Genomic DNA, 26,749 nt, shown 5'->3' on the forward strand with positions numbered 1-26,749 from the left:
AAATGTGCAGCAACAGTCCATTCCCACACATTTGGCCCTAGGAGCAGGGCTTCTCAGTCAAGTGCCTGCTAGCCAGTCCCTTGCAGTGAGACTACCTATTCCTTCCCCTTTCCATGCCCATCACACCTCCAAGGGATCTGGCTTTTCTTTCCCCAATCGCAGCAGTTCTGTGCTTCTACACATCCCCAATCCAAACACACTTCTCCAAAGCCACTTGCCTAACGGAGCAATCTGAAACAACGCCAAGCAACAGATAATTTTGTCCCCCATCCCTCCCCCTTGAGTTCTCAAGTAGAACAACAGAGGTAAATGGAAAATACTTGTCCTGTGATAAAATTCTCTTTTCTTTTTTAATTTCTTCAACATGGCAACATTTCTCAGTGTTACCGAACTGTAAGGTGCTTGGAACATTTGTTGGGAAACAGGTATGTAAAAATGGCTTAAATATTCAAACAAACAGAGAAACACATCACCCACCACGGTTGAAGCAAACTAACTCCAATGCTCAAAACGTTTTCTGGATAGGAGGTTGCCTGCCTTCGGTTTCCCTTGGACAAGTCTTTTCCGAGGACAAAACCCCCCCACCTACAACTAAAAACCTGGCAGCCAGCCTCTCTTGAGACATTGAAGAATTCTCTATAACAAGGGATCCAGAGACATTGAAGACTTCTCTGCTCCCTCCCTGGCATCCAAGGGGCTTGAGAAGGCAACGGCAAAGCACCTCTGCTCTTCTTTGTCTGGAATGCCCCATGGATGGGGGTCACCTTGAGTCAGTTGCAACTTGCTGGTACATTCTTCTTCTTGCCATGAAGTTTATAAAGCACAACAAAAATGGAAAGACACTTCCTCCCAGGCTCTTGTAGAAGGGTAGTATGGCTGATGGATGCAGTGGGTGGACAAACAGGGATACTTTGGGTTCCTATGTATCTTTACAACAAAGTTGGGGGGGGGGTCCACCTTCTCCTGAAAAGCCTTTACTGACATTCCTGGCTGTCCCAGTCAGGCTTGTCCTTCTCTTGTTGACAGTATGGGGGAGAACAGAGGGAGCATGCCACATGCCACACACCAGCATGCTTCTGCTGGCTCCCATACCCACCGTGTGCACATGGGCTGAGCTGAGTAGGGAAGGCAAGGTGTGCTGCTTTGAGTGAGGGATGCAGTTATCAAGCAGACTGGCCCCACCGTCCTCCTGAAAGGCCAGCGTGCCAGCTGCACCACCCTCCTTGCCGTGGCAAATGGCTGCCACATCGCTGTCCATGCCGTGTGCTCCGAGGCCTGCAGCTCCTGTGCTCCACCACCACCATAACCACTACGAGGCCCTCTCTTCCCTGGTTTATGAACCACCAAAAGCTTGGAGGGAGGAATGGCCCTGCCCCCTCTCTTTGACTGCTTTCGCACATGTTGGATAATGCATGTTCAATGCCCTTTAGTGATGGTTTGCACACAGGAAAATCCAGCTGCATACTGATTACAAAAGACTTCATACACAATGAAAGTGAGAGGGGGGGAGGAAAGAGCTTTGCAATTTTCATTCTTGCAGATCATGTTTCTAAATACAGCAACGATGACGATAACAGCAACAACCAAAGTCAAGTAGTTTTTCCAGATAACGAAGGAAGAGCCAACTGACTGCAAGCTCTGATCAGAGACTTTGCTAGCCTAGGAGCTACACATCAGGAGAGCTGGTATGGCTTAATGGTCAAGACCTGTGAGAACCGTTAGAATACCTATTCTGCCATGGAAGCTCATCTGGTGACCACGGGCCCATCACTTTCTCAGCCTAACCTACCGCATAGGGTCGCGGTCATGAATATAGGATAGAGGAAGGGGAAACAATGTGGTCAGCTGTTCTGGGTCTTCCTTGGGGAGAAAATCTGGGTATGACTATACAAATAAAATAAATAAGCCCCTTGCTCACTTTATTTTATTTACATTATTTATAGCCTGCCTTTTTCACTGAGTCTCAAACTCAGGTCTCCTGAGGGCTGCTGATTGACTCACAGATCCAGAGAAGTGTTTCAACTATAATTCCAGCTCGGCTCAACAATGTCAATAGTGGTATCGAAACGGAACCATGTCAGAAGACAGTTTGCAAGGCAGGAGGGAAAATAAATCCGCCCTAAAAATCTGGGCTCTTTCTGGCTCACAGTGGGAGCTTTGGAAGCTCTACTGCATGCTGGCAAAAAGAAGCACAGGTGGGGATTCTTGGCTTCTTCTGCAGAGAAATAACTTCTGCTTGCTTAGGGCATCCCAGAGGACAAATGCTCCCTTCTTTGTTTCTGTTTTCAGTAGCCAACTTTGCAAATGGATTGAAAAATCGAAGCAACATCCCGGGACTAAGAGCTGATGGAGGGGGAAGAGGCTGAAGGGGCAAAACACCCACCGCCTCCCCACTGACCCTTTCTTCCTGTGTTTGCCTGGGCATCTAGATAATGGAGGCTTCCAGAGAAGACAAAGGAGAAGGCACTCAACCACAGTGAGGGTGGTTGCAAGTGGTGGGCACTGCCCGCCTTCCTCCAAAGTAAAGAACAAAAGAATCTCACAGGGACCATAGGGCTGGATTCAGAAAATAATTTTTCTTAAGGCCTTATACACAAGAGGCATTGCAGCTTGCTATGTGCATGCATATTCGTTTTGTCTGAAAGGGAGGGCCCGAGCTCAGTGGTTTAATCAGAGGTTCAGACTCTAGGGATAAGTCTCAGCTAGCAGGCGATGGGAAAACCTTGGTCTGAAACCCTGGACAGCTGTGTCCACAATGACCGTGAAAGACCAGGGTCTGGCCCAAGAGAAGGCAGTTTTATGACTTTGACCAGACACGGTTTGCATTTTTTTTAGTGCTGAAGAAATCTGCAAACTGTTTTACCCAAAGTGACAGCGAACAGAAAACAACAAATGACTGAATGCTGGCCAGCAATAGGTCTTCCATACTATCCTTTTTGTCTCTGAAAAACCATTATCTATGGCCAGCCAGACAAGAAGGCCTGCCAAGCAGAGCTTTTTTTCAGCGGGAATGCGGTGGAACAGAGTTCTCTTCAAAATGGTCACATGGCTGGTGGCCCCGCCCCCTGATCGCTAGACAGAGGGGAATTTAGATTGCCCTCCATGCTGCCATGGTGCGGAGGGCAATCTAAATTCCCCTCTGCCTGGAGATCAGGGGGCGGGGCCACCAGCCATGTGACCATTTTCTCCAAGGGCGATTTAAACTTTAAAAAACTCCCCCCTTGTTCCAGCTGACCCAAAGTGACGTCATTGTGTGGTCCTGAGTTCCACCACTGAGTTCCACCATCTCTTTTCCCAGAAACAAAGCCCTGCTGCCAAGCATAATGTTTCGAGCACAATATATCTTTCTGCAGCTTGGTTGCCCTCGATGTAAGGAAACTGGGTCTTATTTCGAGGCCAAATGTTTGAATGGATTAACTTCTCCTGATCGTCTATCTTTGTCTGCAGGATTCAAAGAAACGCCTACATCAAGTGACTTCTCTGTGCATACTGCAGTGAGGTCACCCCTCTGCCTGAACAGCACTCTTCGATGTGGATGTGCCCGTTGTTCTCATGGTAATGACTTCCACTTGAGAGGGAAATCTCTATGCAGATCAATCAAAATTAAGCATCTAGAAAGAAGGTGATGGGTGAAGAGGCATTGAGAGTGGAGACTAACTGACCTCCTCTCTCTCTCTCTCTCTGCAATGCTTTGCTCTTCTCCAGGGTGTTTTTCTTGAGCATCACTGGAAGAAAGCAACGGCCTCTTTGAAGAAGGTGTAGAACCACCCAACTTCCTTAGTAACAGAACCAGCTAATGGCCTGCTGGATCTCACCAGGTCTTAGCCAGAGACGTTGGCTAATTGCTATCTCTGATGAAAGGAGCTCTGATTCTTGATAGCCTGGAAATGTAGCTGGTCTTTAAGATGCTTCTGGATCAAAATCTTGCTCTTTTACTACAGACCAAAATGGCTACCCACCTGATGCTATTTCTGCAGCGGGTCGCCTCCTTCTGTCAACCTCCCTCTTCACAAGACCCTCCTCAGAGGCCCTTCTTGGGGTACTACAAAGGCAGTTGGCAATCTTAAGACCTTCTTGGTTGGAGTATCACATTTTTGGAATGTTGGACTCATGTGCCACCTTCCCAACTACCATTGGGAGACCACATAAAGACTTTTTAAAAAATTGGCTCTGCATTGGGCTAGTTATTTTGGTTCCGGTTAATACGGCACTGGATCCAGATGGCTGTATCTTGAGTTAACTGTTGCCTTTAATATTTTGACTGCTTGGTTGTTATTTACAGCTATTCTAAATTTACCAGCTGTCTTTTTACTTTCTTGTGATTGTATTGCTTATTGCTGTCATGGGTCTCAGTGAGGGTGAGGACTCCTCAGAGGAAGAGGAGCCCCGTGTAACCAGCCAAGCCAGCCCTGATGCAGCTGAAGCCGGCAATCAGGAGGAACAGCTGCTGGCAGATCACAGTCCACGGTCAGCAGCTAAGCCAGCAGCCCCAACACCCTGCAGCCAAAACACCACTGGTGAAGCCCAGCCAGCAGTTACCCAAAGCCCTCAGTCAGCAGCTGAGCCAGCAGCACCAATGCCCTCCAGTTCTACCACCACTGGTGAAGCAGTGCCAAGGATGCCCAAACCCCCAGCTTTACCCAGAGAACGCCGAAGACAGAAGCAGCAGGTGGAGCTGCAGGAGAGGCGGCAAAGTGCACGTCTCCTGGCCAGATGCCAGCTGCTTGTGGAGAGTGATGAGGAAGTAAGCACAGGATAGCTCCCCAGCAGCTGGCTGCCAGCCCAGCCTACCTATAAAACCCTGCCACAGACAACCAGGAGGCATGGAAGCAACACATTGGAATCCTGTTCCTGCTGCGGCCACACCACTGAACCATGTTCTGGCCTTACTTTGCCGTTTGACCATTGGACCGTGCCTTGACCCTGCTTCTGGATAGCCCTTGCTCTGACTGGTAATTGACCTATGGACCTCTTGACTTGGCTTCTGGCTTCTGGACTTTGGACTTGAAACGCTCACCTGGCTTTGAACTCGTGCACCGACCTTGGACTGGACTCACACTATCCTGCCTGTGCTGACCTGGCCCATGACAATTGCCTATTTTAACTGACTGTAAGTTACTTTGAATTATTTATTTTGGAAAATCAGGGTATACATACTTGAAACACTTTAACTGCTACAAAACGGTGCTGTCTGATATGTTCACTGAAGGACCTGGCAGGGTGGAGTTTGGGAGGAACTGAACATGCCACCACCAACTAAGAGCAGGCAATAACAATAAGCTGAGGTTGAAAGGGGACCAAATGGTGTTGGTTGAGTCTGCAGCAGAGCAGGGGACATGGATTTTATTTAGGGATGATTTTAGTTTGGGGTTTACATCCCCCACCCCATATCTGCTCCTAGGGATGCGAGGAGGGGATGGCATACTCTAGGAGCAAAATCAGTTCAAGTTGTGGGAGAGGGGAGGTTGCCCAGGACTACGGAGATCCTCCTGCTTTCTTCTTCTTGTGGACTCAAGCATCCTGTACCAAACAGGTGCTGTGGAATTTGGTAGTGGTGAAGGCTAATAGACCAGGGGATCTAGTAGGGCTAACTGTAATTAATGCCTCGTTTTTGTAGTAAAATCATCTTGCGGTTGGCTTAGACCCCATTCCTCTACAGTCCTTTGACTGCTGGTTGGTGAACCTTTGCAGCCTTTGAAGGCTCAAGGACAATCTGGTCTGCCAAGGGCTTCCTTCAAGGGCTACATATCCAAATTAGGGCTATCTATTCAAATGAGTACTGAACTTACCATTTTCATTTTTGCAAGGCTGGTTCTGGTAGAATTAAACACATAAAGAGGGAGAATTGGCAAGCTCAACTGTTGCCATGTGCCTGTTTACATCCAAGGGGGCTTCTCTGCTTCCCACATCCAGCCTCTGCCAGGTGCAGGCAGGAAAAAGTGGCTTGGGTTGCAAGCAGGGAGATGGGAATTACCCGGAACAGAGAGAAAAATGATGCTCCCATGTCACTTCTAACAGTGGCTCTGTCAAGACGAAGCCATCTGTCTGCAAACAGAGAGAGGAATCTCTCACCTGTTTTTCCACTTCAGTTTTAGCTGGTCACCAACAGAGCAAACATTCCTCAATAAGACAGAAAGAAAAAAACCTTAATAAGAAAATTTCATAGAGTGGAAGGCGGAAGGCCCGTAGCTTCCCCTGGAGCCATGTTGAAGATCCTGTTTCATCCCTGTTAGGATCTCAGGTAGGCAGTTTGGGGAAAGGTCTTTCTCTGGAAAGCTTCTGCCAATCAAAGACAACAATATCGAGCCACAGAGACTCTGGATCAGAATAAGGCAGCTTCCGATATTTGTAAGTATTAACAGCAGCCCGCCAATTTTGACAACAGGACTAGGTTTCAGTTAAGCCTTTCTTGGTACCATTGTGGGAAGAGAAAGCAGCGCATGCATCTAGGGCTGGGTGCTCAGCAGTGAGGAGAAAGCGTTCTTTGTATACCAGCTTGCGGAGGAAAAGGAGGACAGCCCCACCTTGTTCATTGGTATGGGTGCACGATGACTTTTAAAAATGATTCGGGGTTCCATCACCAGGTTCCTTTCATACATGTTGGATAATGCACTTTTAATGCTTTTTAGCAATCATTTGCAACTGGTTTTTCCCTGTGCAAAACAGGAAACTCCATTTGCAAACAACTGCTGAAGTGCATTGAAAATGCATTATCCAATGAAAGCAGCCTGGAACTGAACCAGTGATCCTGGTTCTGATCTAGTGATGAACCTCCAGTTCGGTACGTTCATCTCCTGGGTGGTGCCCAGCCCAGAAAACTTTATTTTTATTCCAGGATACCCCTGAAGAAAAGTCAGTTGTCTGAATTTGGGAAAGAAGGAGCCACCTGGGCACAGAAACAAGAATGGTACAAAGGCTCTCAGACCCGCCCCCGCCCCCCTAGAGAATGCCAATCCCATGGCTCCTTCTTATCTTAGAGCCAAAACCAATTAGATGCCTGATGCATGGAGGACACACATTGGTTTCCCGCAAGGTTCCATGGGAACCTCTTCTCCCAGGCAGAGGTTCTTTCTCTAGGCATCTCGTCTAGTCCACTCAGCTCCCTCTCACTGCCACCAGCTCCCCTAAATGCCCTTGGCAGCCAGAGGGAGCCAAGCACACTGGCAGTGGCGAGAGGGAGAAGGTGGCAGCAGCACCCTCGCACTGAAGGGCTGGGAGCCGAGTGGGAGCCAGAGAACGATTCATGGGTGCTGAGAGTGGGAAGAGCTGAGCCTTCCCCATCCTCACTCTTCTGGGCTGCCAGTGGCAGGAGGATGGACGGCATGACTGCAGGAAGCCAGCATGGGGCTCATGCCATGTGCACCTGGCTGAGATGCTCCTGCCACTGGGGCGCAATTGGAAGCAGTGCGCGCTGCCTCCAGGCCTAGCTGAGCTACAGCCACCACTGCTTCCCTTTCTTCGCCTTGAGCTGCTGAGGTCGCGCTGGAGGGGCTTGGCTTCTCCTTGCAGGCCAGGAGACTGCGGAATGCTTTTAGGGGAACTGGCAGCAGTGAGAGGGAGCTCTCCTTCTTCTCCCTGGCAGAGGTTCTTTCTCACTACACTTCCCATGGACCCTTGCGGGAAACTGATGCATGTCCTCCACACATCAGGTGTCTTGTCTGTTCTGGCGCTTAGACAGCTGCAAGACGAGAGGCAACAACCTCAAATGACCCCAATGCATTGTTTGCCAACCTCACATGTGTTTTTTCCTACCTGTTCTAAATGTTAATGGCTGTCAGCAAACTGAGATTTAGGTGATTAATAATTTGCCTTTTAATCAATTAATTACTTAACTAATTATATTTACACAGAATTGCTGAAGCCAGACTTTATTTTAGGTGCCTTTCTGAGCCACAAAGGGAAATGTCCAAGAGCTTGCTACTTAACAAATAAAAGCCACCGCAATTGTTAGAATTAAAGGAAATCTTTAATGCCATGTCTTTGAATCAAAATCCAAAACGAAGAAGTATGCTCTTTATGGCAGCCTACTGATTGACATTTTCTCTTGCCGGTTTAAACTGGCTCCCACGGAAGCTTGCATCGATTAATCTACCAATATAGCAGATTAAAGCACGTCACCTTATTTGGCATCTCAGCCAACTCTGGCTGCAAAACCAACGTGCCTCTCCAGGGTCAGCCTCATCCCTTCCTGCCAAGTGCTAGAACGGTTGCCATTTGCAAACGATGCTCTTCTTACCTCCTTGATAAAATTCATGAAGCGCCCACCAAACCGCCATGCTTTATGCCGATGGCACTGGAGGGAGTTGACCGTCATCTGGGGGGCCCTTTGATAGCACACAGAGACAATGTGGACTGCGTCATACAACAGGGCAGCATCTGTCTAAAATGAAGGGGAGTAGGATTTGCATTGATTAGTGCTCTGGAGGCAAGGAAAGCATTATGAGTTCTATTGCAAACAGTAGTATATGTGAAAGGGATCTTGGGGTAAGAGTGGACTGTAAACTGAATATGAGCAGTCAGTGTGATGCGGTGGCAAAAAAGGCTAATTCAATCCTGGGTTGTATCAAAGGGGCCATAACGTCGAAATCGCAGGAGGTCATAGCCCCTCTCTATACTGCCTTGGTCAGGCCACACCTGGAGTATTGTGGAGGCCTCACTTCAAAAAGGATGTGGCCAAAATCGAGAGGGTGCAGAGGAGAGCGACGAGGATGATCAGGGGTCTGGAGACTGAGCCCTATGATGAAAGGCTAAGGGCCTTGGGAATGTTTAGTTTGGAGAAGAGGAGGTTGAGGGGGGACATGATTGCTCTCTTTAAATATTTGAAAGGCTGTCATTTGGAGGAGGGCAAGGAGCTGTTCCAGTTGGCAGTAGAGGGTAGGACCCGAAGCAATGGGGTAAAATTACATGCACAAAGGTACCGGCTGGATATTAGGAAAAACTTTTTCACGGTCAGAGTAGTTCAAAAGTGGAATCAGCTGCCTAGGGAGGTGGTGAGCTCCCCCTCACTGGCAGTTTTCAAGAAGAGGCTGGATGAATGCTTGTCAGAGATGCTTTAGGCTGATCCTGCACCGGGCAGGGGGTTGGACTAGATGGTCTGTATGGCCCCTTCCAACTCTACGATTCTATGAGTTCCGGCCCTCCGCCACCCCATAGGAAAGCCATGGTAGAAAGGATATTCTCTGGCTCCTCTCTTCTGGAGCCCTCGGTGAGTTACAGCTCCCTCCTTTCAACCAAGAGACTGGGCTGGTTTTGTTCCAGCTTGCACACACACGCACCAGGAAAGGATGATTTCCACACTGGCTCACACAATCATGCATCAGGAATGCCACAAGGTGAACTAACCGGGAGGGGAGTTGCATTGGGTGGGAACAAAATTAAGCCCTCTCCTTCACTGCTTCTCTCCCCAAAGGGCTTGTCTCTAGAAGGGGCTGTCAATGTTTTCCTACCTGCATTCATTTGTAATAAGCAATTTTGCCCAAAGCCTTGCTGCTGAATGTGTGAACTTGTAATGAAATTGCTGGGCTCCCTGTCTTCTCCACCCAGGACAGGTCTCACCCCAGACTGGTCCCAACCAGATGCCTCCTCTATGCAAAAGGATAAGGTTGTGGCCCTCGTACCATCATCACGCCGGCAATCAACCCGGGTTCCGGCTTGGGGGCCACCTGCAATCTTTCCGTGGCCCACTTTTCAGCGATGGCAGACACATGGGGGTTCTCCACATTCAAGATCCGGAAGCCAGTCAGATTCACCCCAGAGTAGCGATATTGGTCCAGATCTAATGCATAAAGGTCCTTTGAGAAAGAGAAAAACTTGGGTTTGTATGATCTCTTTGGCATGGTTTTCAAATTTTGTAATCCAACTTTATTTCCTTGTTTATTATATGTACTGTACTATTTTTAGTGCATTATTTCCCCATTTTTGTAATCCTGTTTTATTGCAATGTTTGTCGTATGTATTATCTTGTCATTCTTGCATTATTTTGGAACCCTGTCTTACAATGTTTTTATTACATTTTAATTCACCTAGAGTCTCAGCAAGACAGGTGGGCTATAAATGAATAAATTATTACTTTGTCTCTCCCTCCTCTAGACTTCGTGTTGTTTTTTGCTGCCAGAAGGAGCAGCCTGCAGGGATGGCGCCAAGGCCCAGGATAAGCAAAAGCCCTGTGAGATGGTCGCTAACCTTTCCCAACTCTCCCCCCACCCTACTTTCCTTGAAATTCCTACAAACAGTTGCTTGCGCACACTGCAGCAAAACTGGTTTCAAATTGTGCTCCATGGCAATTCCAGCTGAAAGGGACTTAATTAATTCTAATTGTTATAATTCTAAACCTGAAACATACATTTTAAGTATCTGAGAAAAAGAGAGAGAGAGAAAGGAATAGGCATTTGAAAAGTGAGACATTAAATCTTGGTCCTCTTGCCACTTCCAGGCATCAAAATACTGCCAGCGCTTTCAATATTGTGTGACTTCCTAAAAAAAATAATCAGAAAACAGGGTGCAGAGAAAGTCGAAAAGAAACAGAGTGCCATTTCGCCAAAGTTGCAAAATACTGGAAGGGCTGCCAGCAATGATGATGCTTCTAGCTGAACCTCAAACCAGGGCTGGATCTACGTGGGGGCAGGGGGGTTGCTTGCCCCGGGCATGCCAAACAGAGGGTGCTGGAGCGGCTGCCAGCCAAGAGCGCACACTCCCAGCCCTCCAGTGACAGTGCGGGCAGCAGCGTGGGAGGGCTGGGAGGCCACCTTTGCCATGCTGAGCGCCTGCAGTGCTGATGGGGTGGCTGGCTTGCTGCTCACTCCCAGTCCTCCAGCAGCAGTTCGGGCAGTGGCATTGGAGGGCTGGGAGGCCACCTGTGCCATGCGCCTGCAGTGCTAATGGGGCAGCCGGCTTGCTGCTCACTCCCAGTCCTCCAGCAGCAGCGCTGGCACTGGCACGGGAGGGCTCAGAGGCCACCCGTGTGCCATGTGCCTGCAGCGCTGACGAGGCAGCACTGACAATGGCAGCACAGGAGGGCTGGGAGGCCGCCCATGCTGTGTGCCTGCAGCGCTGATGGGGCAGCTGGCTTGCCGCACACTCCTGGCCCTCCAGCAGAAGCAAAGGCAGCACGCTTCCGGGGGGGCACCCTATGTGATGATGTCACAAAAGTGACATCATCACACACTCCTGGGAGCGTGCGGGCAGGGGCGCCGCCAGACTTGGGATGCCCCAGGTGCTGGCAACCCAAGATAAGGCTCTGCCTCAAACCACCTCAAAAGAAGGACAGCAGATCCACAGCTATCAGCCCTCCCATTGGCTAGGCTGAGACTGTTCTCCTAGCAGTGAAATTGCCATGTGCAGTCTGCCTTGTGCAAATCAACCTTCCACTACATGTAAGACTGGCCCGATGCACCTTTTGTGTAGGCATATCTTGAACAAATGGCAAAGAACAGACATAACACAGAGGAGGCAGTCAAGAAATGGAGGGAAAAGCCATCAACTCTATCTAGCAGTGGCTGGATTTGGACTGGGATCAGGACCAGAACTTTCTCACTTGGCCCAAACTGGGAAGCTTTTGGCCTGAATGAGCTGCATGTCTTCTCTCTTTCCACCTCCACCCCTGAGCTTTGATTGGGCTGATCATCAAAACTGATCCCATCTCCGCTTCTTGATTGTTTAATGGCATCTCGGTCCCTTTATGAACGGCCCTGGCCCCCTGACCCAGATGCCAGAGGGGAGAATGGCTTCTGGTCTGCAGATGTATGCCATTAGCTCTCTTCCAGTTGAAGAGCCTGGCACAAGCCAGAAGTGATAGGCAAGACACCTTTAAAACTGCAGGAGGTTCCCCTCCCCCACCGCGTATTATTCTTGTATGAATAGCTGGGAATGCAGATTTCATGAAGACCTGGAATGTGGCCTGTCAGTTTGCAGATCACTATCAAAGAGGAGCAAAGATGCGTTCTTTGACTTTCCGACCTACCTCCACTGGCTGCAAATGAATGAGCATGCCCTTTATGCAATTAATTGAGGAGGGGGGAAAGGGGAAGCACTCAGGCAGACTGCTGGCAGGAGGCCCAGAGCTGCCGCTTGGCAGTCAGCACAAGAGGGGACATTTGCAAGTTCTGCTCCAGCGCACTCCCTTAATGCATCTCTTGGCTCCGCAGAGCCCTGCCAGAGTATTAACTCCCGCCACAGGGAGGTCGGCAATTCAAACCTCACTGAAAAAAACCGAGTCTGAATGAGGGGTTGGAAATGCTGCAAGCCAACAGCGAATGATAGCTGCTCCACTCAGCAGGAAAGAGGAATAGCTGGCCCCAGGGAGGAGTAAGGAAAATGGCATTTGGTAACATCCTTCCTAGCGGGGGAGGGGCATGGAAAACAAGAGAGTGCTGTGAGGGAAAACCCTAATGACAAGCAGGCTGTTTCAACTCTTCCTCTCACAGCAACCTGGCTGGCCAAAGGGAAGTTTTTATTTTATGTCACTTATACCTCACCTTTCTTCCCAACGGGGATCCAAAGCAGCTCACATCATTCTCCATTTTTTCCTCACAACAAACCCTGGGTGGTAGGTTTGGCTGCAAGAGTATGACTGACCCAAGGTCACCCTGCAAGTTTCCATGGCAGAGCAAGAAATTGAACCTGGATTGCCCAGATCCTAGTCCATCGCTCTAGCCACTACTCCTGCCCACCCTTGCCACTTCCAAAGTAGCTATTGCTGGTGATGGCGCCAAGTTCCCTCTTTTGGTTTTTGATCTGGTTGGCTGTCTCATGAATCAAGCACCATTTCTTCCTCGGGTGAAGGAAGTTCTGACTCTCAAAAGCTTATACCCTGGATATTGTGCTGGTCTCCAAGGTGCCACTGGACTCAAATCCTGCTGTTCTACTGCAGACCAACCCGACTAGCTACCTGATACTATACTTTGGTTTAGTAGCCAATGGGCTTTTGGGGGTATATGCTTTTGAGAGCCAAAGAGTATCTGCAATGTTTGAAGGCAGGAGCTTCTGAAAATTGTATTGGTCTCCAAGGTACCACTGGACTCAAATCCTGATAAAATAAAGTATAATTCTCAGGGGACCAGCATCAGTGTGACTGTCCCAATAGCCCAGGCCAGGAGAGAATGCTCAGAAAACAGAGAAACTGTCAAGACTTCTCTGTCTTTGTGTTGTTTTGTCACTTATTTTTGTTGGGCACCAGCAACCACCACCACCAGCAGGGGTCTAGCATGAGTGGAGAAGGTCAGAGAGTGAGAGGTTACTGTTTTCTCACCCCAAGTGAAAGGAGTTTGGAACTTTCCCCTCATGAAAGGGAACGTCCCTCTTCACAAAACTGGGGGTGGTGGAGACCATGTCCCGTGATGAGGAGCTGAGGGAGCTGAGAGAGCTGTGTTGGAGAAGAGACATTTGTGAGGTGATTTGATTGCCGCCTTCTGATACTTAAAGGGTTGCCATACAGAGGATAAGGCAGATAGGTCACCAAATGTGTTGGATGACAGGACTTGGATTAACAGAAATAATCTACAGCAAAGGAGCTTTCAACTAAACTTGAGGAAGAATTTCCTGACAGGGCAGCATGTTCAACACTGAAACAGTCGCCCTCATGTGACGGTGGATTCCTCATCATTGGAAGTTTCTAAGTATCAACTGGATACCTAATTGTTGTGGTGTGGATATTATCTCTGTAGTTCTTACATGGGCAGGGGATAGGACTAGATGACCCTGGTGGTCCCTTCCAACTCTGAGATTAAACAAATTTAAACTTAAAGCGGGTGGGCAAGCTTCTCACTTCGACTGGTCCCCTGGTTCTACACTAGGCAACGGAGGCAGCGTTGAGATCTGTAGCACCGGCAGGCATTGCACTGGTCTGCTAATGCTGCGTACACAACAGCTCACTTTAAATGACTCTCTGGGCATGCAACGTCATGCAACTAAGGCCACGACTGCCATTATCACATTTTAAATGGTCCTTCATTTAGGAAGGGGAGAAAAGACAATGACTGGGCTGTTCTTTCTGACAGCAAAATGAGAGGAACGCACTGCCAAACCAGGTCCCACCCCTGTGGTGATTTGCCCAACAAAGCCAGCATCCTTCAGGCTTCCTCCATTTTCAAAGCGACACACGGTCAGGTTTGAATGGCCTCTTACAAGCGCCTATGTAGTCAGCCTTGCCGTTTGGTAAAAATATTGCCCCCTCCCTGCCAGGGCTGCTCGACAACATTTGATGTCCGCTGGGGACCTTTTAGCTCAACACAACAGACTAATTCAATCACACCTCCTGAGCCTCATAGAAACAGTAGTGCTGGAGAGAGAGAAAAACATCGCCTAGAGGCACAACAGTTTAAAATATCTTTCCCGAGATGCAGCTGTTATTTCAGGAAAGTGGCACTAATTGCTTATCTATTAATGGATTATAATTCTCTTTCGCTCCTTCCCTGCCCCCAGCCCTTCTTCATCTTCACCTTCAGGCTTTTGCTTACTCACAAAAAATGATGCCGTATCTCAGCTGCGCCTGATTAATAGGAAGTTATCAGGCAGTTGCATGAAGCTGCTACAGACAGATAACAGCCGCGGCAGTAATTAAAATGTCTCTTCATAGGGGGAGGGGGGGAGAAAATTTAAACAAAAGATTTAGCAGGGTTGTTTCCCAGCATGTGCGCTTTGCTCTGGGGAATGAGATTTGGCAGATAAGAGAGTTGCGTTCCCCACTTCCTCTGCCATGCACTTCCTGTAGGTCCCTGGGGTGGTCACATAGGATTGCTAGCCCATAGCTGGCAACTGGTGTGAGACTTTCCTTTTTGGTGGGGTGTTTATGCCGGTGCATCCTGGAAGTGACTGCATTTCAACACAGCAATACTCTAGCATTCGCCTAGAACTCTATGGTTAACAATAGAGTTTGGGTCGAATGCTAGAACATCACCTAAAGCAATTACATCATTTTCAGGCCACACCAGAAGTGGCATCATGGTGTCAGCATGATGCCAATCACCTCTCTTATTTTCCCCAGCATTTTTCTAAGTTGGCCAGCTGAATGGTATTGGGCAGAGTGGGTGGAGGGCAGGAGGGCTCCCTAGGGTCAGCTCTTAGATAACTCTTCCTTTGTAAAACAGAAATATCTGAATGTAGGCTTTCCATTTGTCCAACCGCAGCAGGTAAAACCCTGCCCTTGGCCCCAATACCCTCCCTTGATAAATAGAGTGGGGGGAAATGGCTAGGAAAAGCCCTCCTTCGTGCTCCTTAGGAATCTAAAATAGAGATTAGGGGAAATTCCTAGGCTATCACCCAGGAGTTATGCCACATCTTCCCCAAATTCCACCCTTAGCAAGCACATCCTTCAAAATCTGCTGGTATTTGCTGAATCAGTATGAGCAACTGAGGGCTACTTCACAGGGTTGTTGTGAGGCCAAACATGACACAGGCCAAAGCAGATGAAGGAAAGGTACATTTGTGTCTAGCAGTCTCATATGCCACTGCTTCAAACTTTTAGGATTTGCATTCTATTGTTACATTAAGAGTTCGTGAAAACGTTTCAGTCACTATTGGAGACGCAAGTTCAAGTCTCTGCTCCTCTCATGATGGCAGGCACCCAACTGCCAATAGGTAGAAAATCCAGAAAACTCTTCTGTTCATCCAAGCCACTTTTGCTGTGATGTGCGCATGTGCATTGCCCCAGGAAAGGATGCTGGCTAGTCATTGGTCCTTCCTGAGCTGCACCAGGGGAATCAGCTCATGCATAAGAGGGTATAAACCTTGGGTGAGGAAACATCAGGCACACGGAACAAGATACTTTACCAGTGTGGTGAAGATGTAGTGGTAGTATTCGGTCATCATCCCCATCGCCATGGCCTACAGAAGAATGAAAGGCAATATGAGAAAAAAAGTAACAGGAAAGAAGGATCCCACAGGGATTCACAGGACACAGGGGGAGACCAGATAAGCACCAGCTGGCCACCGGACAGGCCTAGAACATCCCTAGCCCTGAGCCTCCAAAAGGCACACAGGTAAGTCCCAGCTGTGGATATTTTGTCAAGTCAGCGGACAGGTTGGATTCGATTTGTTTTTCTACCGGTAAAAAGGATCTCATTTGACCACCCCAAAAGGCTATGCTGAGGATCTTGGGACTTGAATGTATCAAAGCCAAGTAGGACAACAGCAGCAGTAAGGAGAGGAAATGGATGAGATACAGGCTGGCTGGATCCAAGCCCACGAATTGCAATTGCGCTCCAACATCCTTTTATTTTCTTTTAAAAAGAAGCTTCTCGCTCCCACGGATGTGAACCTCCCGGCACCTGCTCAATTTGCAGAACATATCCAGTCTGCAGAGTGTCGCTTTTCTTGGCAGGGAACACAGATTTAATTTTGTTTTAAAAACTAATGTGTACCCAGCCGCCCTGTCATTTGGCCTTCCCATCTCTTCCAGATCCTTCTTCCTTCCCTTGCTGTTAGCACTGCCCGCTTCCTTCACCCAGCCTGGGACCAGCCTTTCTCCCTAGCCATGCCCATTTCAGGGTGTACAACCCCTTGATCACATTGGGAACATTTCTGCAGCCTGCTCAGCCTTTGCCACCTTAGGTCAGGATGTCAATAGCCATAGGACACACTGTTCATCAAACACTGCCCGGGCCTGACACAGAAGTTTGTCAGTAAGGAGGAAGTGAAATCCTTAGCAGACTGGTGGGATGTCTGACAACTGGGCCAACCAGCACCAAAGCCCAAACATCACTTCTTTGAGTCCAGCGGAAACTTCTAATGTGACCCCCACAAACAATCCCCTCCCACAGATGCAACCTCACAAATTAGGAAAGAAACAAGTTCTACTTTTATTTCCCAAACTACTTCTATGGAGCAATACCTTCTCCCCTAGAGACTGCCCTGCACTCTGCCTATAGGACTGCACTCTGTCTATGCACTGGAGCCCAGTTGGTAACTGACATGGACTGAATTATCACTCCTCAAGCATCGAGCATTCCAGTGCTAAGAGCTGCAAATTTATTCATTTTCATTGTTATATCTGACTGTTCTCCACAGTAGGACCTAAAGCAGCTTACATCATTCTCCTCGTGTCTATTTTTCCTCACAACATCCCTGTAAGGTGGGTTAGACTGAGAGTATCTGAATGGTCCATGATCACTCAGTAAGCTTCCATAGCAGACCAGGGAATCAAACCTGGGCCACCCAGATCCTAGTCAATCATTCTAGCCACTAAACGATACTGTCTCTCATTGGCTGTAATGTGACAAATATCTCAGCTAGATTGGCAAGCCTGAGGAACAGAGACTGGGAAAGTCAAAAAACTAGATTGTATCCTTCCTTTTGGGTCAGGAAGATTGGGAATAGCCTCAGAGCAGAATGGACTCACAAGCAAATATGATAAATTCTCATGAATAAGAAGCTCTCTCATATCTTTTGGCTTTTGTCTGGGAGGTTCAAGCCATAAAGGACTAAACTTGTATAACAGGACTCCATCTGGTCCACGTGTCAAAAGCCCATGGAGAGAATTCCCAAATTCTGAGAGGATTTTAAATGTTGTTACCTTAAGAGACACTAACTAGCATAATTTAACATTGTTCAGGATATGTACCAAGTACAAGGTGAGAGAACTGCATATTTACACCTTTTCTTTGCATCTTTGATCAGCCTGATGCTTGTACAAACCATATGTATTCTTTTTATTTTTGTTTATTAAATTTCCTTATATTTTGAACGCTCAAAGCCTGATCTCCATAAATCCACCATGCCTCTTCGGCCCTGCTTTCCAAATAACTCATGAGGAGGGGCCGCAGTTGAGCTGACCATCCCTACATTGTAAAAGTGTGATAGATCATCTCTGTGATAGCTAAGATGAGTGTAGCAGAGCCTATAAACAGCAATGCAATAAGGAGTGCTAGAAGTACTAATCCTTTTAGCAGGAGATACTCTTCCAGGTAAGTTGGTGGCAGTGGTTAATGCTCAGAGAGAAGGTACTCCAGGAGCAAGGGAAGGGGGTGCCTTGCTGCGCAGATACCCAGACCGGCTGTGGAGCTTTCTGAGCTAACAAACGAACAGGAGCAGGGCTTGCAAGACTTCTTTCCTGATATTAGTAAACCGTATCAAGGGCCGTTTCCACATGTCCTTAATGGGACGACCTGCTAACAGAACTTTGGCAGGTTATCTCACTCATTACATATGTCATCGTTTCCCATGCGCGAGCAGGTCATGATGATCTTGGTTTTTAGATTTTTTTGTGAAACCTGTTTTGTTCTGTCTTTATTTTTGATGCTGGTTTTTCCACACAGTTATCTACCGTAACAATGCACGTGGAGGCTTTTTTCTGCATCAGAAGAGCCCTCCCACAAATCTCCAACCCCTCCTCTCGCCATTACCCCTCACATGCGCAATCATATAATTCCTCGCTCCCTTTTTTAAAACTTTTTAAAATAGTCCTTGCCCTATTAAGATATCTATGTATACAAAGGGAATCATACTGCAGTGCTTGCTACATTGGATCACTTAGAGCCAAGCCACAAGTGACGCCTGACACAGGTTGGACACTTGTCAGCTTCCCTCAAGTTTTGATGGGAAATGTAGGCATCCTAGTCTTGCAGTTGTAATGGAGAGCCAAGCTGTAAAACCAGGACGCCTACATTTCCCATCAAAACTTGAGGGAAGCTGACAAGTCTCCAACCTGTGTCAGGCGTCACTTGTGGCTTGGCTCTTAGCAATCAGACTGTCGATCACAAAGGGCCCTAGCAGCACTCCCCCCCACCCCCAGCGCCTACCTCGGTGGCATTAGTCGAGGAGGGGATCAGGGAAGAGATCAAGGGCTTCGTCTTCTTCCAGCCCCTTAGTCACTACTTGGCTTGTGTGCGGGGAGCCCCCCCCCCCCGGCCGCTGCGGGAACTTGGGAGCTCCACGCCGACACTGCACTGAGCCTTTCCGTGTCTCTGGAAGCCCCGAGGAGGCAGTGAGGAAGCAAACTGTTTTGCTCCTCCGACTCACTTCTTATCCCTGTGCAATATGCCTGCATGGGGCTAAAGAGTGAATGGTCAGGAAAACAGTTTGCATTTTATATAGTAGGATATGGAATGGTGCGATCACGCTACTCCATTGTTCATATATTTATGAAACACTTTTGCATTTAAAACTTTGAGCAAGAAATCGACAGTAGAGAATTGGTGTACTATGCATGCCGTTTCAACAGAAGCTGAAAGACAGGAAAATGGTAGGAAGGAAGGAAGGAGGGTGGGTGGGTGGGAATGTGCCAACGTCATTTGTGACAAGGCGCAAATAAAGAACTTGTTTTCTGTTTTGGGACTTTGCCCCCCCAAGACAAACACCCACAAAACACGCATGAGGATGATGCACGTGGAAGGTGAGTTCTCGAAGCAGATTGGGAAGATGTGGCTTTGGGACAGGGAACCCCCCCCCCCAAAAAGTGGAGCATACGGAAGCTCCAATGTGCCAACAAACCTGGAGGGAAAACAATATCCTGTCTCTTTAGAGGCTGAATGGGATGTTATTTATCAGGCAATGTTCCTTCATGCCACGAAAAGCTTTGGCGGCCCATTTCAACACATTTAGCCTCCATTAAAGGGACAGACATTTTCTCCAGACCATTTGGCAACCTTAGCCATCTCGTGGTCACAGACTTGTAGTCTTGGCTCCCTGGAGTCTCAGTAAACTGTACCCTTTTCTCCTCCCTCCTATGCCTGTGCCTGGCTGAGCACATACTGGAAGCAGCTCAGACTCCTTAAAGAGGGGTCGTGCAGCCCAGCTGGTAAATTCCTCATTCTGATCTAAAATGACTGCTAGGGAAACAAAGCCAGATACAGACAAAAGTCTTGCGGAAAGCATGATGAAATGGGCAGGGGGGGAAGAGAAGTTTAAATGCATTCGATTTGAATCTGCATTGTGCGTGGGCCCTTAATATGCACCCACACAGTCAGCTAATTAAGAAATAAGCAACCGTGTCCCTGGTATTTGTTAAATGAAGGATTATTTGCAGTATTTGGAAATGCTAATTAGAAATATTTCTAGGGTCAAAGAATGCTGCAGAGGTAACGGCACGTTGGGGAGGGGGGAGGGGGGGCGTGAAAGCAAGAGTTGTTCCACATAATCGCCAATGCCATCAAATCAATTAGTACAAATTGAAAGTACCTGGCTGGTTGCAAAAAAAAAAAAATGCTACGAAAATAACCCGGGGAAGATTGCTGATGCTGGCACCCACAGAAAGATTTAATGTTTCCAAGAAGGTGGATGGAAGATCTTAATGGGTAGATTGGAATCATGAGCCATGCAAGGGCTGGCAAGAGAACGGGGCTGCGGATATCCCCTAAACAATACTCACATCTCTACATTGCTGATATATTCAGCAGAGTGTATTCAACTCCCTCCCTGCCTCCCTTTTACAATAAAATAGTATCCTGCAGGCTGCCTAGTTTTGGTTCTGAAGAAGAGCTGTCCACCCACTGCTGTTGGGTGTGCGCCCTCACCCAAATGAAGGAGCTTCCTTTCTCAGCTCCTATGCATGCCCCAATCCTATCACATTGCTCGCCAGAATTCTTGGCATTTTGTTTCAAGTTTTTATTTTTAAAAAAGAGGAAGTGGTTTATTAACTTGTAAAGAGACAGTGAATCTCAGTGTATCCTTGCGACAGAGCAACAAGGGGCCATGTGTATGTATGTGCAAGAATTCTCACATGTGGCTTGCCAGCTTGGTTCATACATGGATAGGTCCTTGCGTGAGGTAATGGCATCTCCCCCATCAGCCCAGTCCCAGGCCCCAGAAACCGTTTAGGCAACCATCTGAAAGAAAAGGTGGAGCTAGGCAAAGCATGCATATTACTCCCATTCTGCAGTCACTCTGCTGGCTACCCATCAGTTATCAGGCTCAGTTCAAGCTTTTGGCCATGACACGCAAAGCACTTTATAGTCTTAGCCTCTTATGTCTACAGAAGTGCCTCTCTCCCTATACTCTCTCCCTATGGCAGCTTTGCTTGTCTGAACAGGGCCCTTTTGAAGGTGCTACCCTACAAATGGGCAAAATCAACAGCTGCCTGTACACAGCCTTTCTCTGTGGTGGTCCTCCCTCCCCTTGTAGACTGGCCTGCCTAAAGAGGTCAGAAAAGCTCCCACTCTCTTGGCTTTCCGCACACTGCACAAAACCAAATTATTTAGAAGGGCTTTCTTACCTAGGTAATAGGGCTGCACTGTAAGGAAATGGTTCAAAGAGGTGCTTTGCTAAGGGATAGAGACGGTAGACTATACTACTGAGTACTGACTGTCACTATAAGCATGTTCCTACTACATTGTTTCCATGTTGTTTAATGTTATGTCAAATTGCTTATGTTTGTTTCAACATTGTTGCAGCTCTATCAGATTTCTTCATGTTTTCTAATTTCTGCAGTCTATACACTATTATATTGTTTGTCCCAGCTGTTCATCGTATTAAATTTCACTGTGCAATCTGCCTTTCGTCTCAGTGAGAAAGGTGGACTATAGATAATGTGAAGAAAATAACAATAAACTTGGTGCCCAGTTGTGACCCTAGAAACTTTCTGGGCAACTTGGAGTCCAACTCTGATTTCAGGACTAAGGGCCAAGCTACAAGTGACGAATGGCACTTGAACTGCAAGTGTATTTCTCCCTGTTCACTTGCCCTCCACTCAATCCACTTGCCGTTCAAGTATCATTCGTCATGTGTAGCTTGGCCCTCAGTTTGACCTGATGCTGGTGAGGCAAAAGAACTCCCATGCAAAACTGTGCACTCTTGCACCAGATGCCATGTAGTCACTTTGTGCAGGGGGTCAGCTGAGTTTAAACAAGATGCTATGCGAGGGCTAAGTCTCACAGGTGAGTTCTTTTGCCTTACCAGCATCACATTAAAATCCAGGACTTATGAGAAGTGGCAGGTAACTGAGACCCAGGGACAGAAAGAGCAGCCTGTTTCGGGGGAATCAGAAGCAGTGACGGCTCTGCAGGGCAGCTGTGGGCCACCAAGGGGTCTGGAAAGAGGGCCCCAAAGGAAAGTGCAGTCACCAAGACAAAGACACCAGTGGAAGGAACACAACATGAGGGATGGGGATGGCAGGAAAAGGAGGGCATGTCCTGGTGGAGGGAGTGGCCTGGGGGGGCCAAGGCTAGAGGCTGCAGAGAAACTGGAGGGATCGGAACAAAAATAGTCAAATCCCAGGCTGCAGCTCTCTAGTCCAAAGACAAAAGTATCCAGGTTGGCACTCAAATGGAAGACTACGGAGAGCCTTGCTTTGACAAAGCCACCCCCCCCTTGTTCTCCTGCCCTGAGCTCTTGTCACAGGAAGCAGGTGTTCAAGGATGCTCAGACTCACAGTGTGGCAGCCAGCATCTCTCCCCACCACCTCTTGCCAGAGGGACTCCTGGCTTTGTGCTGCTTCTGCTGAAATTACTAGGGCAGAATTTAGCTTAGAGGAACAATGGAGGAGTTTGCAAAGAAGCAAGAGGCTGAGGATGGAAAACCACAGGGGACTGGGTGAAGGGGAGCGGAGAGCAACTCCATTGCAGATCTGTTTTCCCTTCCAGTCTTTTCCTGATGAGCATGTCACCAAGGAAGTTATTAGGAAAAAGAAGTTAATTACTCATGACATCTAATTTGCGAGGTAAGCAGCACATCATAAATTGGGCGGATAAGTAATTGGATCTCCAATCCGAACCTGAACCACAAATGCCTCACAGACCTATTATAGTTCATCTGAACTTTAAAATAATGATAATTGTATTTGAAAACCTTCCGCTGTTATTCAGGCATCTGGCTGCCTGGCTTAGACTTCAAGAAGATAAGGAGAGGACAGAATGAAGAGGGTATAACTCAGCAGGTTATTGTAACTGGCAAGGATGTTTTCCAGACAGGAGTATTAGAGTCCCCTTTCCAAAGTGTCATTTACACCAGCCACATTGCTGGCCCATGGAGGAGTTTGATATGATTGACAGCAGTGGGTACTATTTGCTTGCTGTTCTGCTCTTTTTGTTGCTGCACCTTCTAGGTTCAGGGGCAAAAGTTTTGCTTGCACACACTGGCAGACAGGTAAGAGTGCAGACTGTGGTGAATGGAGGCAAATGCCCCTGGGGATGTGGGCTGATTTGCAATTAAGAAGAGATCATGGAAATGCTTAACCCTTTCCCTGCCAACCCATTTCTCCCTGAAACTCTCCCCCACCGAGTTGCTTTTACCCTGCAACTGTAAGGAGGGAAGATGGAGTTTGAGGGAGGAATGGGTAGGTGGGAGAAGGGTCGGGTACTTTCTTTCCTCCTGTCCCTTCTCTAATGTATATTACTAAGAATGAACAGCAACTTCACATTTAAAGTTTGATCTCTCTCTGCCACTGTGGATTCACTCCAAAGATCTTCCCTCATATTTTTAGGAACTTCACAACAAACCCAAACAATGGCAGCTGTCTCTCAACCATAGGCAAAAAATATTTCCTTGTCTCATCACTTCATATTTTACAGACATACAACCAGGTATTTGCTAAGATTTCTTGGTGTCTACCAAACATAGTGAAGGAAGATGGCATGGTATTCGTATATGTATTTATTTTATTGCACCGATGGTCCGCTCTCCCTGTAAAACAGGTTCAGAGCAGATCACACCAAAAGTATAAAACAAGGTAGCAGAATAAATAAAAGCAATTCCAGCTAATAAAACTCAGGGGCAATCACATTGCACTATCCCTCAACATCCAAAACCTGTGGGCCAGGTGGTGAGCTCTTATATGTTGTGCAGACCAGGGGCACAATGCTGCCCTCCTGGCAGGAGGCTGACTGGGGAGAGGGTCCGCTCACCTTAACCACCGTATGCCTGGTGGAACATCTCTCTCTTACAGGCCCAGTGAAAAGATAGTAGATGTTGGTATGCTGAACGAAGAGCCCTCCAGGGAATATATGGTGAGAGGTGGTCCCACAGGATATGCTGGTCCCAGTCCAATAAGGGCTTTAAAGGTCAAAACCAAAATCTTGAACCTAATCCAGAATTCCACGGGGAGCCAGTGCAGCTGGTGCAATATTAGTGTTATATAGGACTGGAATTCTGGAGCCCCTCCCATCAAGCAGATTGGCACAGTGGAGCATAAGAGAACTGCCCTAATAAAAGAACATACCCAGTATATGGATACCAAAGGTGACAAGGGATGCTAGTTCGGCTGATTGCTTTGCAAAACAATTCCTCCCAGGCTTGTAATATACAAGGGAAGCTTCCACTAATTTTGGAACAACTCAGAGTTGCCTGAGAGCATAGGTGACTGAAGGCCCAATCAGAAAAACAGCTTTGCACTTATTTATTTAAGTGTTTATACTTCCCTTTTCTCTAGAACAGGATCCCAAAGTAGGGGTATGAGATCCAGGATTTGTGATCCAGCTAAGTAGCCATATTACACCGATCCAGCATAACCTAGCTATGCCGGATCAAACTGGAGAACCTCCAATCAGAACTGGGAAGCCAAACTCTGCTGGGCCAGATTTATTTGCTAGCAGGAAGTCACTCAAGCAGCCAGAGCAGAGGTGGGGCAGCAATGAGTGAGACGGCAGCGGGGTAAGGCAGTGCTGCAAACAAGAGGGCAATGGCGCAAAGTGGAGGCAAGTTCTGCGCCATGACAGGAGAGCAGTGGGAGGCTGGCAAGGACAGGCGGTAACAGGCAGAGTGGAGTCCCATCCCATCTCATACCTCCACTTCCACCTGAGTACCAAAAAAGCTCTTCAAGCTCCTGGCAGCTGCCTTTTAAACTCTCCAGCTCTGGTGAGCCTCACTCCCTCCCTTGCTTCAGTTTGCGATTCTCTATTTTTACACTGGGATTCTCTGGTTGGACATTGGGATTCTCTGGTTGGACCTTCGTTCCCCTCCTTCTGTTGGGCTTTTTTTGGTCCAGCTTGCATGGAAGTGGGACTTCCATTTGGGATTGGCTTTTGGTCAGGGGCTGCCTTTGCTAAAGGTTTCCTTTGGAAATGTTTCCTCCACAGGAAACAATGGAAACTGGCTGGGGCAGCTGGTTTAGGGGCCTGTAGAATTGGACCCTGGGATGTGATGTTCCTGAAACTTGCGGAAGGGGATATTTAGTGGACAGGAAGGAATAGGTGGAGTTTGCTTGAAAAATGACACTCCCTGCCCCCTGTATAATTTTCCCCACACGGAATAATTATGTATTTTCTAAACAGATTAGAAAATCTGGCCCAAATTTCAGGGACATGGAATTTTTTTGGTACCTCTGAAATCTGGAACCAGATCACCCAATTTTTTTTGGGGGGGGGGTGCATACCCTAACCCAAAGCAGCTCGTAAGAGTGTTCTCTCCTTTCTCCATTCTATCCTCGACACACCCATCCTGAGATTTAATTAGGCTGAGAGAGAGAGAGACTAACCTAATTGCAGAGTGATTTGGACCTGGGTCTCACAGATTCTAGTTTAACTAACTCTCTAACCACTACTTCTGGTATGAATTTCCAGTAAGTTAACAAGGCTGCATTAAAAAAAATATTTTCTTGCTGCCATGATGGACGATGGGACTTCGGGTGGGGGGGATCCCCAACCCCACCAGGGACTTGGCAGACCCACTTGGAACATACAAAGAATTAATATAGAAAAAATGCTCCTAAGCATGTGCAGAGAGTGCCTTCCTTTCCCAAGAACGTAACTACAGCAAGCCCTTATCCTTCAGGAAGTCTTCCAGTTCACAGAGTATGGTTTCTGTGCGTCAACAGTAGCATTTACTTCAGAAATTAAGGTCTGTCCTAAAGTCCCCTGCCTCATCAAGCGACCCCCCTGCCCCTGACTCACCTGTTTGAGGATGAGCACAGCCATTGTGTGGGTGCAGTCAAAGATGATGCGGAACTCCCGACCCCTCTTCATTTCCTTCAGCAAGGGCCGGACGTCGTCCGTGTCCAGGGGCAGCTGGCGGATTTTCAAGCGAATGTTGTATCGTGATGGGGCCATGATCAGCTCTTGCAATCGAATGAGACCTTGGAGACAGCAACCATGAATATCAGCCGCATGCAAGATTTCATCTCATTCTGTTGTTCTTCCCATAGCCTTCTGCCTCTGGCATAGTTAATTGCCACTTGCCATTTTATACTAACTAAGGCTGGCTGAACTGTAGATGCTACAAGTCTACAGAAACTACAAAAATACCTTTGTCTTATCACTCCAATCTGATCTGTGCTCTTGTCCAGTGTCTTTCATAAAATAAACAGCTCCATTTACAGGATCTTGTTCTTTAGATCTGCAAGAGCCAAATTTGCCCTGGAGTACTATTTGCCCCCTCCCCTGTTCCCACGTTGGAAACAAGAATGGTATGTAGATGACTGTGGAAAATTGGCAATGGCAGTTCTGATCAGTCTTTACAAGGGTCTGTAGGCAGGCCCTCCACCCTCCACTGGCTTTCCCAGGATTTAGGTGTACGAATTATGAGTCATGACCCGGGAGCCAAATCCATCATTTGTGCTGTTTAGCAATTTTCTGGAATCGTCAATGTGCTAGACAACAGTGTTACTTGCAGGTCAATTTCCCCAGAAAACTCTTTAACAGTTTGGGGGTTCAGTGCCCACAAGAACAGCAGATTGGAAGGAAATGCCACACCTGGACCACACCTGGGTGTTTGGCACTTTTGAGGACTCTAGTTGGATGTTGGCTCTTCCTTTTTCAGCATTGGTGCCAAATCAAAGCTTCCAAAAGCAGGTGGAGACCCAGCAGTGGCCCTTCAGTTGACACATTCACTCTCCCTTAGTTAGGAGGGTGTGTGGAAGGAGTTATCTGAAAACAGCTGAGGCCACGAAGCC

General features: G+C 47.7%; 1 protein-coding gene across 1 annotated transcript in view; it reads right to left on the bottom strand.

Moving 5' to 3' along the window:
* The window catches only part of GRIK3 (glutamate ionotropic receptor kainate type subunit 3), a 126,963-nt gene that overhangs the window by 69,656 nt on the left and 30,558 nt on the right, over positions 1-26,749 (bottom strand). The window contains exons 4-7 of the mRNA XM_054998881.1: positions 25,752-25,933; positions 15,766-15,819; positions 9,618-9,791; positions 8,237-8,380 (exon numbers count right to left, since the gene is read on the bottom strand). Coding sequence (XP_054854856.1) covers positions 8,237-8,380; positions 9,618-9,791; positions 15,766-15,819; positions 25,752-25,933 — 554 coding nt within the window. The remainder of the gene's footprint in view (positions 1-8,236; positions 8,381-9,617; positions 9,792-15,765; positions 15,820-25,751; positions 25,934-26,749) is intronic.

The sequence above is a fragment of the Eublepharis macularius genome, chromosome 15 (assembly GCF_028583425.1).
Source record: "Eublepharis macularius isolate TG4126 chromosome 15, MPM_Emac_v1.0, whole genome shotgun sequence".
Taxonomy (NCBI): domain Eukaryota; kingdom Metazoa; phylum Chordata; class Lepidosauria; order Squamata; family Eublepharidae; genus Eublepharis; species Eublepharis macularius.